The sequence below is a fragment of the Acanthaster planci genome, linkage group LG11 (genome assembly GCF_054643075.1).
Source record: "Acanthaster planci isolate LZ-2023a linkage group LG11, COTS_SCS, whole genome shotgun sequence".
Lineage (NCBI taxonomy): Eukaryota > Metazoa > Echinodermata > Asteroidea > Valvatida > Acanthasteridae > Acanthaster > Acanthaster planci.
The window spans coordinates 2,333,304-2,348,807 of NC_141787.1; the positions used below are offsets into that span (position 1 = coordinate 2,333,304).

Below are 15,504 nucleotides of genomic sequence, written 5' to 3' on the forward strand. Positions count from 1 at the left end.
TGTTTGTTGGGGTGTTGGGGTGTTTGTTTGTTTGTTTGTTTGTTTGTTTGTTTGTTTGTTGGGGTGGTTGTTTGTTTGTTTGTTTGTTTGGTAGAGAAAGCAACGGATGGGCAAACAATTAATAATGTCATTGACAGTAGTTGGTACAAACTACACACACAAAATAATTTCTATAATCTGAGCGGGGCACACCTGTCTGATGTAGTCCAAACCAGACTGATGTTCATGTAGACGATGCTATTCCAAGATAAATTTCAGGATTTCTGACACTTCGAGATAATTTTGATGCAATTATGACAATTTAAAGACTTTCAACAAAAATTTAATAAACTACGAGGGGTTAGCCTTACAATTTAATTGAAATCTTGTCCAAAAAAATGAATTTTTTTCTGAAAGATCTCAGAAAGGTATTTCGAGATGAAGGTCAATTTTTTTGCCAGTTCTAGGTAACCTTTAGGCAATTTAGACCATTTTAAAACTGTCACCCTAAATTAAAAACTACAAGGATTTAGCCTTGCATTTAGATTAAAATTTTGTAAAAACTGGAATTTTTCTAAAAGAGCTCAGAAAGGTATTTTGAGATGAATTTCATGTTTTCTGACACTTCTAGATAATTTTGATGCGGTTATGACCATTTTGAACTCATCATCAAACTTTGAAAACCTTCAAGGGGTTTTATTTAGCCTTGCAATGTAATTACAATTTCAACAAAAGTGGCCTTCTTCTAAAGGAGCTAAAAAATGTATTTCGAGATAAAATTTTCATCAAATGTTTACAAAAAATGCAAGGGGTTAGTCTTGCTGTGTAATTGAAATTTCATAAACATCTGTTAACGTTTTCAAATCAAATTAACCCTCACACTGTAATATTGCGTAATTTTGACTCCTGAGATTTCATTCAAATTGATGAGACCTACGTGCATCTCAGATGATCGAAATGAACTTTATTATTCCAAAATTATTTCCAAGTGATTTGGAGAAAAGGCCGAATTGTGTCCAAAATCCAGTTGCGTTGCAAGTTAGAGATTTTTTTCCGCCTCTTGATTTTGCCCCCCACAAATGAGATCTGGATGCCTCAATGATGCCTAAATTTATTTCATTTCATTCAAAAATTACTTTTGTGCGTTAAAAAAAAGTCAACTTTTGGCCATACTATTATTTTGCAAGGCACCCATTGCAGATTTTGTTCAAAATGTCGACTTTGAAATTCTATTGAAAATGAGATCCACATTCCTCGTAGGTGATCAAAAGTTGTTTTTTTTCATTCAGTGGTTTAAAGAAAATTAAAATTTGTATCGAAATATAATTGAAAGGGCAAGGGTACTTTCTTGTACTTTGGAATGTGTTTTAATTCGAAAATCAAAGTTCACCCCTTCCGAGGCATTAAAATTGCATTACCAATCTAGGTTTTACAACTTGTTAAACCTTTACTAGACTTTGCGGACAATGAAAGAGCTAATTTTTCTTCCTGATAAAAATCCAAAAGTTTATCCCTCGCAATTTTTGTCGGTGCATATTTTATTCCAAATCCAATTTTTTTTCACACCTTGCAAATCGTTTTGATTTATATTCTCAGTGCCAACCAATTTGACTCTGAAATGCAAAGTTATACTTTTGTGACCAAATTAAATCATCATTGAAATCCAATTACCCTTTTGTTTTAATTTAATTCATATTTAATTTTAATCTCAAACTATTCTGATTTTTTCGCTAAACCAACTGTGTATGTCTAAAATTTAAAATGCAAAAGTATAATTTTTTGGGGGGGAGGTAAAACTTGATGACTTGGTTTACTGCACTAACCTTTCTAGCAAACATTCCACTAATAACGAAAGAAAAAAGATATCCTACTTCTGTTTTACACAAAACTTCAGTGCAATTAAGACTAAAATATCAAACATTAGTGGTTTGTCAACAACTCCCTTAATTCAGCAATTACAAATATATTCTACATAAACACATCCTACATATGCATCAAAACAGGGATTGCATAGCTTAAGTTTTTGTGAATTTTGAATATTTATGTACATAAACAAATCTATAAATGATTGGAACAAGCTTAATTCTTACTCAAGTAATATTAAAGCTATAAAACATATACATCAAACGTAGGGTTAACAAACTGTCAGATTAATGACGTATTCCCAACAAAACATCAACTGAGTCAGATGTGTACTATCACTTTTCGTCTTTTTTACTTATAATATTCTCTTTTTTGCCTTTCAGAACAATTTTTCCAAAGATCAAAAAGTCGGGCTCTTTCCACTTATTGCAGTTTTGGTATTATTTTAATACAATAACGATTTCACAACTGCTACACCAAAAAACAAGCTGATGTCTCTCCATAAAGATAAAATTCTTGTGTTTTCAACTGTTTAAATGATCCTCAAAATTTGATACTTAATTGAAAAAGTCTTAAAAAACATAGATGTCATTTGTAATGCCAAGAAACCAATGTTTAATTCACAAAGTGCTGTACATTCAGGAAAAATTATGCTTGTTACATGTGCGTAGACATGACCTTAGAGTCTGACTCGTTGTCAAATGTGCACCTACGAAAACTGCTCCGAGCATTAGCTGGAAGCTGGCCGATTTGTCGGAGGACTACCTCGTCTACTGTGGAGCTGTCCTGAATGATGCCGTCCGGATGAGCATCGGTGCTGGCAGTCACCTGTGCTGTGACATCCAGCGACGTACTGGGCAGTCGACGGGCCCCCACTTTCTCTCTGATTTCGTCCATGAGTGCCTATACATTGGTATCGATTGAACACATTTTGCTCAACTTCGTTCAGGTATTAGACTCAATGAAATTTAATTTCTACAGATTCTTCACTAACAGAAACTGAGCAACCAAATGATATAAACAATTGGAGGAATATTTTGAAACCAGTTACAGCTACCGACGCCCATTGCTGCTACCCACTTGGGGCACCTACCCTGTTGTCCATAGCCTGTTGCTCCCCTGGTCCAGCAACTGTCCTGTCTGTGGCCATTCTCAGTCCCTCTCCCTGGTCCTCGTACACCCACCGGACATGGTAAAGATCAGCCTCCCCCTCGCCTCGTTTGACTGCCAGGGGACGCTGGCTCTCTGGAGGCGGAGTCAGCTAATAGACCAGCCCAAAAGAAACTTTTTAATATTACACTGTCATGATGATGAAGTATAAATTAGAATGGTACTTTGTTTTACTCTTGCTCAAGTAATTTTTCTCAGATATAAAAAGTAGACATGGCACGGGATTTAATGAAAAGTTCAGTTCGTCCATGGTGGTGCTCAGTTTTCAGTTTTCACTTCTGTGACCCAGGCTCCCATCCCACCACATCAGTCGGTATGAGCTTTCAATCACCAAATTTTTCCCAAAGTATTTCTTTGGCTATCTATACCGTCCAAGAAAAAAAAACATAAACGAGATGCATACCTTGATACATGTAATTAGGAATTATCACACAAACCTGCAAAAAGGTATTTTCTTATAACGGCATGAAGGTTTAAAATCTCGTTTGATACCACATTCGACCTCACTTTTTTGGCTTTTCACACAATGGCACAAGCATAAACATAGTAAGACGTCCCAGGCATGACGAGGGCCATGTACAGTGCCATAAATGTTTGAAATTGTGACAGAGACAGTGACAGTCTACAGAATCCCCCCCCCCCCCCGCAATTTGTTTTTACCTTGAAATTGAATTTCCGCTGTGGTTTCTTCCTGCACTTGTCAAAGAAGCTCCTCTTCATCTTCACCTCGTACTGTGGCTGGCTCTTCCGTTTGGCTTTCAACAGTGGGGCGCTCAGCGTGAAGTAGATGTACACCGTCCCTAAAAATGATGTAACCAGGCCGATAACACTGCCCAGAAGCCCTAGAAGATAGGCTGAGGGGAGAGAAAAGATGTTACATTGAAAAAGCAAAGTTTTCTTGGAAAAGAAACGGAGAGGCATTGGGGGAAGGACTTAGGAGAAATGTCCATGACTCACTCAGGAAAATGGTCAGATCGTTGCCTGCATCCGGCAAGTCCTCATCTGTGTCTTGGGACGTCTTCCTTCCTCGCACTACCTCCCACTCCACAATCTCAATCAGGACGATATTGGCTACACTGACAATGAGCACAGTCAGACTCAGGACCATCATCACATAGCTCTGCATTGGTACAACAAACAGTTTTTTGTATTCAAGTCCATCACAAGTCCATCACAAGTCATTCAATCTTAAGGTAATTCACGAGCTATTTAAATGAGCTGTGACAAAAGCATTCCTGTGTCATTTTTCACCCTGTTACTTATGACTGGCCTTGTGATGGGACTTGTGACTGGAATTGTGGATAGACTTGTGATGGACTCGAATACAACATTGGATACAAAATTGAAATGATTCTCTCCTTTAATAACTTCGCAGTCCTCAGAAGCTGTTCATTGTCCAGAAAGTAAAAATTTTCACAGTTATGCTCCACGGATGTAGAACAGCTTAAACTCATTTTATAATCTTGAAACAACTCCCCCCAAACCAAACTAAAATTGTCCCCACAAGAAGCTGATTTGAACGAGTATATTTGCCCTGAAAATTTCACTTAACAAAAAAGTATCCCAACTTCAGCTATGCTTTAAAAACAAGATTATTTTTCCTTGCGTCTAGCTTCTCAACTCCCTCCAACAAAAAAAGAACAAGTTCACATTAGTATGGAACTCAGCCTCAACTACAAGTACTTCTAGAAGAATGTTTACCCGACTTCACCTGTGACCAATTTGTCCAAACAGACTGTTGTTTTGTTACCTTGTGCAGGGATACGTCCTTGTTGCAGATGGACATCAGCAGCAGCAGGGCACCACAAAGAAAAACCTTGTGGACAAAAAATAACAGAAATACGCAATTACACCCACCTTAAGAAGTTTGACCCAAACTTTCCTGTATCCTCAAAAAATCCACTATGTGGCAAGAACTGAATTGCAAGGGGCATCACCAGGTAGGGGGCAAGGTTCCTCCTGGGAGGGGAGAGGTAATGCTTTGGGGGGGGGTCAATTCCAGGGTATTTTTGAGCAAAGTGGTTATTTTCATCCCTTTTCCTTCTTTTCTCTTTCATGTCTCTCCTTTTCTTCTATTCTAAAGTCTTTTTTGTCTTTTCTTTATTCCATCTTTCCAAGTGCTGCTCCTAAACTACTGAGACACAGAGGTAAGTATGGAACAGAGTAAGTTCCCGTCTCGACTCACCACAAATCCTGCCCAGATGATGCAGCCTGTGGTGAATAGGTCCGGCATCCGGAGAAATGCCACCAGCCCCACCGATGCCATCATGGCCCCCGCAATCAGGTTGAGGGCAGCAAACAGGGCCACGCCCAACACCACCAGCCTGTTGCTAAGGCAGTCACCCATGACTTGGAAACAATTTCCTTACTCTGAAAAGTAACTGCAACAAAGGAACTATGGAAAGAATTCTATATCAATCCATCACAATTTCAGAGTGTAAAAAAACCATATGTACCCTGAGGTTTTAAACCTGTTTCCTAATGTGTTGAACCCCTTTCATTGTCAAAAATCATCCTGAAATATTGAACACACATTAAAAACTTGGTGTTTATGATACTCAAAACAGTAATGTCCAAAACAGAGTTTGTCCCAGGAAATTCAGCAATCTTCCCGTCTATTATGCAAAGACTCCCTCTAATCCACAAGACCCTCTGAAATGGGAAATCTTGAAGGATTTTGGAGAGAAGACCTCAGCAAAAAATGTGAGGAGCTTTATAGAGAAAGAAAGTAACAAAATTGATGAAGTTGGAAGGATTTGGGCAGAAAGCATCTTGGGTGTCCTAGACACCCTATTATAATGGCTGCATGTGCATCCAACTGCAAAATATAGTAAAAGTTTCAAATTTTTTAACAAAGTCCACCAAAAATGACTCCTCTAATTCTTCGAACTATGTAAAAGAGAGGCTTTCATTGGTAGTGTGCTGCAAATTTTGGACAAATGCACAACTTGTAACAAATTAAAAATTTCAAAAAAAAATGTGAAGGATTTCTTTAAGTGTAATTGCAATTCCAATAAACTTTCATGTTGCACATCCCACATTAGGTATCTACCATATTATTTTGAAGTAGGCCTCCTGCCACAAAGTTAATAAGTGGGACATTTATACCTAAACCAGTAACTCAAAAAGGCGGAAAATTACACTAACCCTGGGATGAACGTCTTCTCACCTATATCTGTGCAGTTATTATCTCCTAATGGGTCCGAAATCTGACTTTGTGCACACGGCTTGGCACAGAACAGCTCTGAAAACAGACGCCATTTTCTTCCAACCTGCTAAACAGCAACCATCTGCTCATCGCTCCACCGTAGGGCTCCAATTCTCTTTCAGCAGTCGAAATATCTGCATAACGAGTGCTCAACTATTTCTCTTCAAAACCACGTGCGAATGTACCGAAGATCCTAGAATTCCCGTCCCAGACTAGATGCCGTGGTTTTAACACTCTGACAATCAATAATTTGCATAACAAAAGAATGTTCCAGCGAGTATTCACAAAATGACAAGACTGTGACGAAACCGCCAAGATTTGTGATGTTGTCGTCTGGAAAAAAATCGGGCAATACTGGCGTGGAAGCTCCTCAGAATTTGAATACTTTAAGGAATGCAATGCATTTTGAAGTCTTTTCAAACTGTTGGCAGAAGTGTGAAGAAGATCACTCGAACAATTAATTACTGCTGTTGTTTTCCGAGCCATGAGCAATTCATATATCCCTTGTGGCCTGCCTGCACTTGTGCATACCGTGCACGATAGGGGGCCGATGGGTACCCCCCACGTCCAATTCCTGTACACGCTCTAGACTATTGTTACCAAACACATCCCCCCCCCAGAAGTGTATAAAGAATTCCTGAGATTCCGATCAAACAATGACCAACAAAGGCGGGGGGGGTTCTCTCCGCCCCATATCTTGCATCATATGGTTCCATATGTGTGGGTGTGTGCCGGGGGGGGGTGAGATTCTATCCAGCGTAATTGAAAGCCACTTAAGTGTACAGGACCCCATAATAAAAAGTCTATAAAATGCAGGCTACAAATTGGAGAGACGCAAAAGAAGTTGAACACAACCTCCCTGAAAATGAAGTAAATCTGCCTTTTCTCGTTTAGACCAAAGCCCAACACATTCACATCAAACAGTCCACACTATCTTGCAATCTTTCCATTTCTGTTTTTATTGCATTGACATTTTTTGGGTATTATTACACAAAACTGTACAGAAACATAAATACACACTGCCAAGCTCTGCAGAACTGTCGTCACATCCGTTTCCGGTCTACATATTGTTCACACACCGAACGACCAAAAAAAACCCAACACTGCGAGTACATAATCTCTCCTGCGATATATAATTCTACGCAACGCACTTTTTTTACACTTGTTTTCAGCGCTGTTGTAAGGTTTCTACGGTCCGTAACTAAGTCTGTCAGTGCTACATAAACAGTGACTATGGGTGGAACATAAATTAAATACATACACAGAGCCTAGGAATATGTACAACTTGGCCATGGGTTTTCAAATATTTGACGTGATACGCCTGAACAGCAATTCTGTAACTTTTAATACAGTCGTTTTTGGTTCTAAGTGAAATGAGTTGCAAGGAAAAATCAACGACTACATCTTCAGCTTTGGGCTACTCTCACCACAGCTCTATTTTCTTCAGTAGAAACGCTCTAGGGTCCAAATTGAGACAAAAGTGATGCCGGAAATGAACCACGGTCGGGCGGACAGCCCCAGTCAGTTCAGATAAAAACCAGCTTTTGTGCTGAGACAGGCAAGTTGTTAGAGCTGAGAGTGTGGCAGAAAAAAACCCTCTGATCTTGGACCTTCATTCCTGCTTAAAGTTATCTCGAAGAGGATACTGTCCTAACTGCATATGCTTCCTTCGTGAAAACCATTATTCTTGTCCAGGGAATGCTCGCATAAATATTGAGTAATTATATTCTCCCGGTCATTTCCAACTCATTGTTGGCAGTTCTATAAATAAAACATATACTTTCTGTTGAGAAGTCTGCAGTATGTCAAGAAAACATTAACACACAGTTTAACCACTGTAGTATACTTAAACACGTATTTGCACAGGCTATATATAAGGATATATATACAAATACATCTGGCGTGACCATCTAACTCAGTAAGGGATCAACCCCAACTGCTTAGCATGAGAAATTTACCAAGCCGATATAGGTTACCAACCAAAAGTGCAATGGTGGGAGCATGCCTCCATAAACTGGTTCTCGTGCAAATATGGCTAATACACATTTGCTGCGGGAACAATAAGTCTTCTTGGCCAAAATCATTTCTTCTTGATAATTCTCAACTGATCCGTAATATTTCTGGGGCTCAATAATTCTTGAGCTCAGGAACTGATTAACAGAGATTATTTATGACAAGATAAACAAAGAAGCTGTCCACAGACAGCTGATAATTCCCACAAGAGATCTCAAGAAAGATTCCATGTTGTAACAATCCTTGGGTATGCGTCCCCAATTCTCACTATCTATGCTTGACAAAATGGCTTTGGAACCAAAGGCCCCAAACTTCAGACTATCTGGCTAGGAAACCCAAGGCTTAATATTAAAACAAAGTCCAAACTTGATAAACATAAATAGAGGCAGTTGTTAGATATTGAATCTGCAATTCCAATATGTACAAAGATTTGGAGCAAACAGGAGCTTCAACTTCACCTGCACATTTTTTTTGCCCACACTGACACCACTGTTAGCTATTCCCTACCGACAGACATTTCCACCTGACTTCATAACACCTCTGTATACAAGTATCCACAATGGCCTTTTCTATATAATGCAAAAGGGCAGAAATGTTGCACAAGTTATGCAAGGAACCATCGAAAACAATGCTGTAAGGCTCTTCCAATTGTTTTCAAAGGATTTTTACAAAAAGGAAAAGAAGGTACAAAGATGCACTAGGCATTATTAGGATTGCACTTAATTCTGAGATTTAAGAAATTTTAAGAAACCAAGACAGCGTAAGTTATGAGCTTTGCTCGAATGATCCTTTTCATGCATGTGGCAAATAAGCTGCCAGAAGATGTAAAGTAAATTTCATCAAGGAAAACCCAAATAAAATGCGAACATTGAGTGTAAAACAAGCTTTTGTATTTTGTCCTTTCTCTTCATCAGGTATTTGGCTTGAGGATCAATTTTTAGGGGACAAAATCCCTTTTGTAACTTATTTTTTGGCCACAAAATATCCGAACACAGGACTATCACTGCACAGAATTTGCTGACCGGAGATCTTCCACTTTTCAAAAGTACCTATCTTGTCAAAAGGACAGTTCTCGTCCCTGCTTGTGTTTTGCAATGGCATCTGCAAGCAAGAGTCTAGCGCCCTCTACTGATAATGCGCAAAGCTGATGGGCATGCTTGGGCAGGCCACGCTACCAAAATCTCCACAATATTCCTTCTACACAAGTTTTTTCTTCCACAGATAAAACTGCCTCTTCATTATTTGTCGTACTGATACCGCTTCATTCAGCATATCTGTCTTACATTTTCTACTAAAAAAACCACAAAGCCAGTAAACGTATCTTTGGCTCTTGAAAAAACGTTAACTTCACACACATATGAACCTCCTCGTTAAGAATACACCAGCACAGCCCGTCAACCAAGTCACTATCAAGAAGGGGGAGGGTCATTCTGGGATACATTTGTAGAATTTCCCCAAATGTGACTTTTAGTTTGGAAGTCCCCAGTCAAACAAAGGTTGAGGATACAATTAAACGACCTGTGGCCATAAAGATGGAATTCTGACTTCATTCCATCTTACTTCGTCTCATTTCATCATGTTCAACAAAATCCATGGATTCAAATGACTGTGCTCAGGACGTTCAAGCTCTTGTATTTTAATATAGCTCTATACATGTGACCAGTTTCTGGAGTGTTAACCACATTCTCAGCCAAAACAGGTTACCAGTGAGAATACCATGCGTTTAATATTGAATGTGACTGGTTCCTGGCCAATCTTTGTTTAGCATCCAAAAATCGCTGAGTGGCATTTTCTACCTAGCGGCTTCATAAAACTTGGATGGCACGATAAAAAAAGCTATGCAATTTTGCATGCTTAGCACTGTTCAGTGGGGATAAGTGAACACTGTGAGATTCCGACCGGAAACCAGTTTCCACTAAGATGAACTTGAAGGCACTAAGCCATTTTCGCCACTTAACAGCTAAACGCAATGGCAACTTAGTCCAAACGTCACAGAAGCAGCTACATGGGCAAGAATTGTAAACAAATTTATGTGCCAAACAGAAGTCGGAAGGGAGCTGGTCGTAAGCAACATACACCACATGGCATTTTAGCTGGTAACCCATTTTCATTAAGCGAGAGTTTCCCACACTTAGCAAGTTTTCTGCACACATATCAGCTCAAGTGCAAGCTGGGATCCTGGTCAGAGCTGTCCTTTCCCCTTACGTCATTCCTTCTTGGCGGCTGTGGTGGCGTCTTTCAGAGAGGAGAAGGTCTTCTGCAGCCAGCTGTTGTTACGGGCGGCGTGGAGCTCTGACAGGGAGGAGCTGAGCTTGTGCTCCAGGTCCTGCACCTGGCACTGCGACTCCACCAGCTGGAGTTTGGTCTGGGCTAGCTCCAACTCTAGCTCTCGGATCTAGGGGGCGTTAACAGGACAGACATGAATCATGGCCTTCAAGTGGAAATAAAGCTGCTGTAGGTAGTGCGCGCATCGTTTGTACGCAGAATTGTCAAAGGATTAAACAATCTGTCCACCAGAAGTCCCTGGAATTGTCACTAGCATCATCAGATTGGTTGATATAATACAAGTACCAAACTTCGTTGAAAGCTCTAGTAAAGCAATATTTCACGTTGCAAAGCTATGCATACACAAAACACACATAAATTCCCCCTCCCGCCCCACACATACCCGCCCTCAAGTCCATGGATCTTAGGACTGACCTGTTGTTCGGCAGCGGCAAGTTCTGGTTCCGGTTCCTCCTCCTCGGTTGCTTGGATCAGGTTGGCTGACTGGTTGAGTTTGCCGTCTTCATCAATGAGATTGGCACAGTGCTCGCAAGTCTGTAGCTTACGCTGTCAACCACACAAAGAAGCCAATAAACAACATAAAATTGTCTACCTCGGAGTCTGCCCATTACAATAATATATCACTATTGCATTATTTTTTCTTGGATTGTTTTAGACTTTTTGATAGTGCTCTGAAGTACTAATGACCATAATGGGCTGAAACTTTGCAAACGTACAAAGCAAGGAACTGCCTGTGTGCATACCAAGTTTCAACTTATTTAAATTACAATGAGCATTTTTTCAGTGGGTCATTGTCAGCAACACAATGTGCATTTCACTGAACGGAGCTAGCTAGCATCTTGGCCTTCCTGCCTGCTGTTGGTGTCTTACCCGTAACCGGTACATGTCTTCCCTCGCCCCCGTCTGCTGTTTCTCCAGCCGCTCGCTCAGCTGCGAGCAGATCTGCTTGTAGTCGGCGATGATGGTGGCATTCCGTTTGGCATCAAGCTCTGATTTCTCCATGCCCGTTCGGTACATTTCTTTGATCTGGGGAGGCAAGCGGCAAGCAAATGACTCAAAGATGATACTGCAATGCAATTCTGAGACGTGTCCGAAATGGGCTCCCAGAGCTAAGGCTGGGTCTATTGTCTACGCATCTCCGCACATTTCCAACGGAGCAAAGACCTAGACCTAGCTCTAGACAACAGATTTGGATGCAGCCCAGTAACTTCAAAATCAAACATTAAAATGAGACAAATGAATTTAACACTTTTCCAACACCCATAAGGGCACAGAATGAGTTGGATAAAAATTTGACATCATGAAACATCTGCGGTGTGAGCTGCAACAGGTGAAACGCATTTAACTTTTGCTAAGTTGCCATGTACGTGACAGTTGCTGTGACGTCAAAATTTGTTCTCCTGCTTGCTTTCGTGCTAAGCGTTCTATGGCCGTATTCAACCCGATTCAGCTTGTTATTTTACCTGCGTCGTTTCGGACTCAAGGTGTTTATTCTCTTCCTCCGTGTCCAATAACTGCAACTTGATGGCTTTCAGGTCGCGGTCCAGCTCGTCAGCCCTGTCCCGCTCCTGTTACAGACAGGGTAAGAAATTTAGCACTCCAGTTTTAAAAATTTAGAACATTTTTCCTCCTCAATACACCTGCCAAGCTTTAGCATGCAATTAACTGCTTTCAATTTCACAAGAAGTAGGAGATCACCAGATTGATCTTCACTGACAGAAAACAGGTCACTCCTCGGGCTTATTTCAAGGAGCTGTGTCACCAAGTCCATTTGACTTTATAACGTGGTGTCAGGGAATATCATAGCTTTGCGTTTGTATTGATATTCGAACATAAGAACATTTGGCAGCCAAGAGGATGGAGATTACATTCTGAATAGGATGCTTGAGAGAGTTTCTTATCACGGGAGATCTGAGCCTACCTTATCTAGTTGTTTCTCCATGGCAAGTCTGTGGACTATCAACTCCCTGGCTAGTTCATCGTTTTCCTGCTCCAAGCGGATGTTGGCGTGCATCAGCTGCTTGTTCTCTCGCTGTTAGTGGATTAAAAGAAGGGTTAGTGTTGTCAGCAAAGTAACAGTGATTTTTCTCTCAGAGTCAGACTGTTTGAGTATTTTGAGAGGAAATGTTGTTAGACAATAGGGAAAAATATGGAAATACTATGCAAAATTGTAGGGTAAGATGGAATGGGAATGGATACGATGGCAGAGCCAAGGGGGCGGATCTCCATATGCAAAATGTTGGGGTAAGAAGCAATGGGGAGGGGTAGGAGGGCAGGGTCAAGGCGGAGCTTTACATGCAAAATGATGGGTAAGACGGTTGGGTTTAGAGGGCAGGGTCAAGAGGTGGAGCTTCATATGCAAAATGAGGAGTAAGATGGAAGGGGGAAAGAACAGGGTCAAGGGGCAGAACTTAATATGCAAAAGGATTGGGTAAGAGGCAATGGGGAGGGGTAGGAGGGCAGGGTCAAGGGGCGGAGCTTACCTCGATCCTCTCCAGAGGGTCCTCTCTATCCTCATCCTCCCTCATGGCATAAAACTCCTTCTCATACTTCTTCAGCTTACGATTGCTGATCTGCAAGGCAGAAAATTACAAACGACCACGGTGACTTACACAGCACCTCTTGCTACAAAACACTGGGACAAACCATCGTGCTGACAAGAAGCTGCGATTGGGGGATGAAGAAAAGCCACACATCCAAGAAATCCACTGTTGGGAAAATGTGAACTGATTGGTGGCAACATTCACCTGTCCAAGCATTTTGGGTTCCCACAGACAACTGCTAATGTCCTCTCAACTACCAACCAAGCCATGTGTGGTCTGGACAATGTAGGATGGCGTAGGGCTCAGGAACATCCCCTTCCTCATCCCTATCGCCCCGCCCCTTTACCTTGGTGCCAAGCGCCGACTGCATGAGCTCCTGAGCGCTGTCTTCGGTGCGGTACCGCTTGGGCAGGGTGACGCGGAAGTACTTCAGGACGCCCTCAAAGTCCTGACCTAGTAATTCTTTCTTGGCAGCCTGGGGCAGAAGTATGCGAATGAGATCACTATCATATATTTCAACCATGTCATAAAGCACCTGTCAAGACTACTGAAAATGATACACATTTTGATCTATTGGTTTTGCCTGCTTGCTTGGGTGAATACTCAGAATGACTAGCCCTCTCAGTTTTTTTTTTCCTTTTTTTCATACAGGGTATATTTTCCTGTGGAAATGCACAGCTTAAAACTGAAAATGGTGAACTTTCACAGCAATACCAGGCACTTTATCATGAAAATTTTTACATGCCAGTGTTATACTTGAGTCCATCATAAGTCCATGACAAGTCATTCAGTCTTAAGGCAATTCACAAGCTATTCATATGTATGAGCTGTGACAAAAGCATTCTTTGGTTATTGTTCACCCTGTTACTTATGACTGGCCTTGTGAATGGACTTGTGACTGGCCTTGTGAAAGGACTTGTGATGGACTCCAATACAACACTGTTACACACAGGTTTCCAAACGAACCAATGCTCTTTTTGGCATCACTTCAAAAAACCTTGCTGCCAGACATTTCAACCGGCAAAACAACAAAACCATAGAGAAGTATGCCGTCCACTCACCATTCAGAAGATGTACCAGCTAAACTTCCACCATTGCTTACATTGCAACAACAAAAACAACTGTCTTCTCCCAGCTGCAGCCGAGAAATGTGACTACCCTTTCTCCAAGTTCTCCAACTTGGTTTCTTTCTTTTTTTTTTTTTTTTTAAATAGAATCACTTGAGTCTTACTCAGAAGGTGTATAGATACCCCCCCCACAGGAAGGGGCACATTTCCTCTAACACAATGCCCTGATGGGAATTGAATTAAAGAATGCCACAAGTGCAGAAGATGTACGTCACACATTATTTTTTTTCATGGTGACAGAAGTTTCGGCTTGAAGCATGTATAGAAGTTGAGTGATTTCACCATCCTGGAGTTTGGAATAGGAGACGGGGAAAGTACCCCACCTCCCTCACCAAAACAGGGGAGAATAACTTTTTTTTCCATCTTAATTCCATAACTTCTTACCTTCAAGAGAGCAACAGCTATATTGAAGACAATGGGCATTCCCTGAAGAAAAAGAAAAAGAACTAAGACATGAACGTGCGAAATGTGGAAAATGAGACAACAGCCCAACAAACAATGTTTCTGACATCCATACTCTGCTGCAATAACACGAGCACAACACACGGCATGTGTTGCTGGTTTGTTTCACACTTATGTTCTGGACCTGCTGCCAAATTCCTGTAAATAAGTGGGAATACACAATATACTCATTCTGCCATTACTTTTACTACCACTACCCCAAGTACCCAAAGTACATACCAGAGTATTTCAGAGGGAGTAATATATATTTGTGTACTTTTTGATCGCCTGTACAAGACTTTACCAAGTCTGTAATGAATCTTGTTTTGCAAAATATTCCACCAAATGTGTCCAACCAAAAAATTCACAAAACCAACACTGGATTTTTGAAACATCAAGAAATCCGGAAGAATCCGGAGGAATCTCACCCCTAGAAACCAAAGGCAAACAATTTCCCAGATCAACCTGCTTCGAGTTTTGTCAAAGCCCTCAAATGGTAACCTCCTGGCCGCATAAATTGACCAAATTACTACAATGCGATGTGGTATCATGTTCACACTAGGCAGAATTTGGAACAACTAGAAATGAGAGGACAGCTGAAAAATGACAGATGATATTCGCCGATTTTGATACAATTTGTAATTTTACTGCTGGTTGTTTAAAATATCTGCAAAAGTTTCACACAGAAATTTTCACGCTGAAAATTTAAAGGTCAATTTCTCATTCTGAACAGTCTGATTTCAATTTCCCTTTAGAACATCAAATTTCAAACACGACAACGTTTAAAATTTCAAGACCTATATTTTATAAAAATCAGCTGAAAACTCGTCTTCTTGCTCAAATGTCATTTGGACACATGCCAACACAAACAACG

The 15,504-nt window shown here is 40.7% G+C and overlaps 2 protein-coding genes across 9 annotated transcripts in view; both read right to left on the minus strand.

Moving 5' to 3' along the window:
* Positions 1–1,320: 1,320 nt before the first annotated feature.
* LOC110975726 (uncharacterized) lies at positions 1,321–6,734 on the minus strand. 6 transcript variants are annotated; one of them, XM_022228449.2, is made up of 7 exons: positions 6,182–6,734; positions 5,198–5,382; positions 4,763–4,828; positions 3,970–4,132; positions 3,673–3,866; positions 2,936–3,103; positions 1,321–2,745 (listed from the first exon to the last, which is right to left on the minus strand). In XM_022228449.2, exons 2-7 carry the CDS (start codon positions 5,357–5,359, stop codon positions 2,500–2,502), a joined length of 999 nt encoding a protein of 332 aa, XP_022084141.2. In that variant the 5' UTR covers positions 5,360–5,382; positions 6,182–6,734; the 3' UTR covers positions 1,321–2,499. The 6 variants fall into 6 exon arrangements, with proteins under 6 accessions (XP_022084141.2, XP_022084143.2, XP_022084142.2 ...); XM_022228451.2 differs by having other exon boundaries at positions 6,160–6,734; XM_022228450.2 differs by having other exon boundaries at positions 5,198–5,393; positions 6,160–6,734.
* Positions 6,735–7,155: 421 nt separating this feature from the next.
* The window catches only part of LOC110975764 (rab GTPase-activating protein 1-like), a 60,647-nt gene continuing 52,298 nt past the window's right edge, over positions 7,156–15,504 (minus strand). For all 3 annotated transcript variants that reach the window (XM_022228528.2, XM_022228526.2, XM_022228527.2), the window contains exons 15-22: positions 14,574–14,615; positions 13,409–13,537; positions 13,003–13,092; positions 12,441–12,551; positions 11,983–12,087; positions 11,390–11,545; positions 10,934–11,065; positions 7,156–10,628 (exon numbers count right to left, since the gene is read on the minus strand). In XM_022228528.2, the coding sequence (XP_022084220.2) occupies positions 10,440–10,628; positions 10,934–11,065; positions 11,390–11,545; positions 11,983–12,087; positions 12,441–12,551; positions 13,003–13,092; positions 13,409–13,537; positions 14,574–14,615 (954 nt within the window). In that variant the 3' untranslated portion in view covers positions 7,156–10,439. The remainder of the gene's footprint in view (positions 10,629–10,933; positions 11,066–11,389; positions 11,546–11,982; positions 12,088–12,440; positions 12,552–13,002; positions 13,093–13,408; positions 13,538–14,573; positions 14,616–15,504) is intronic.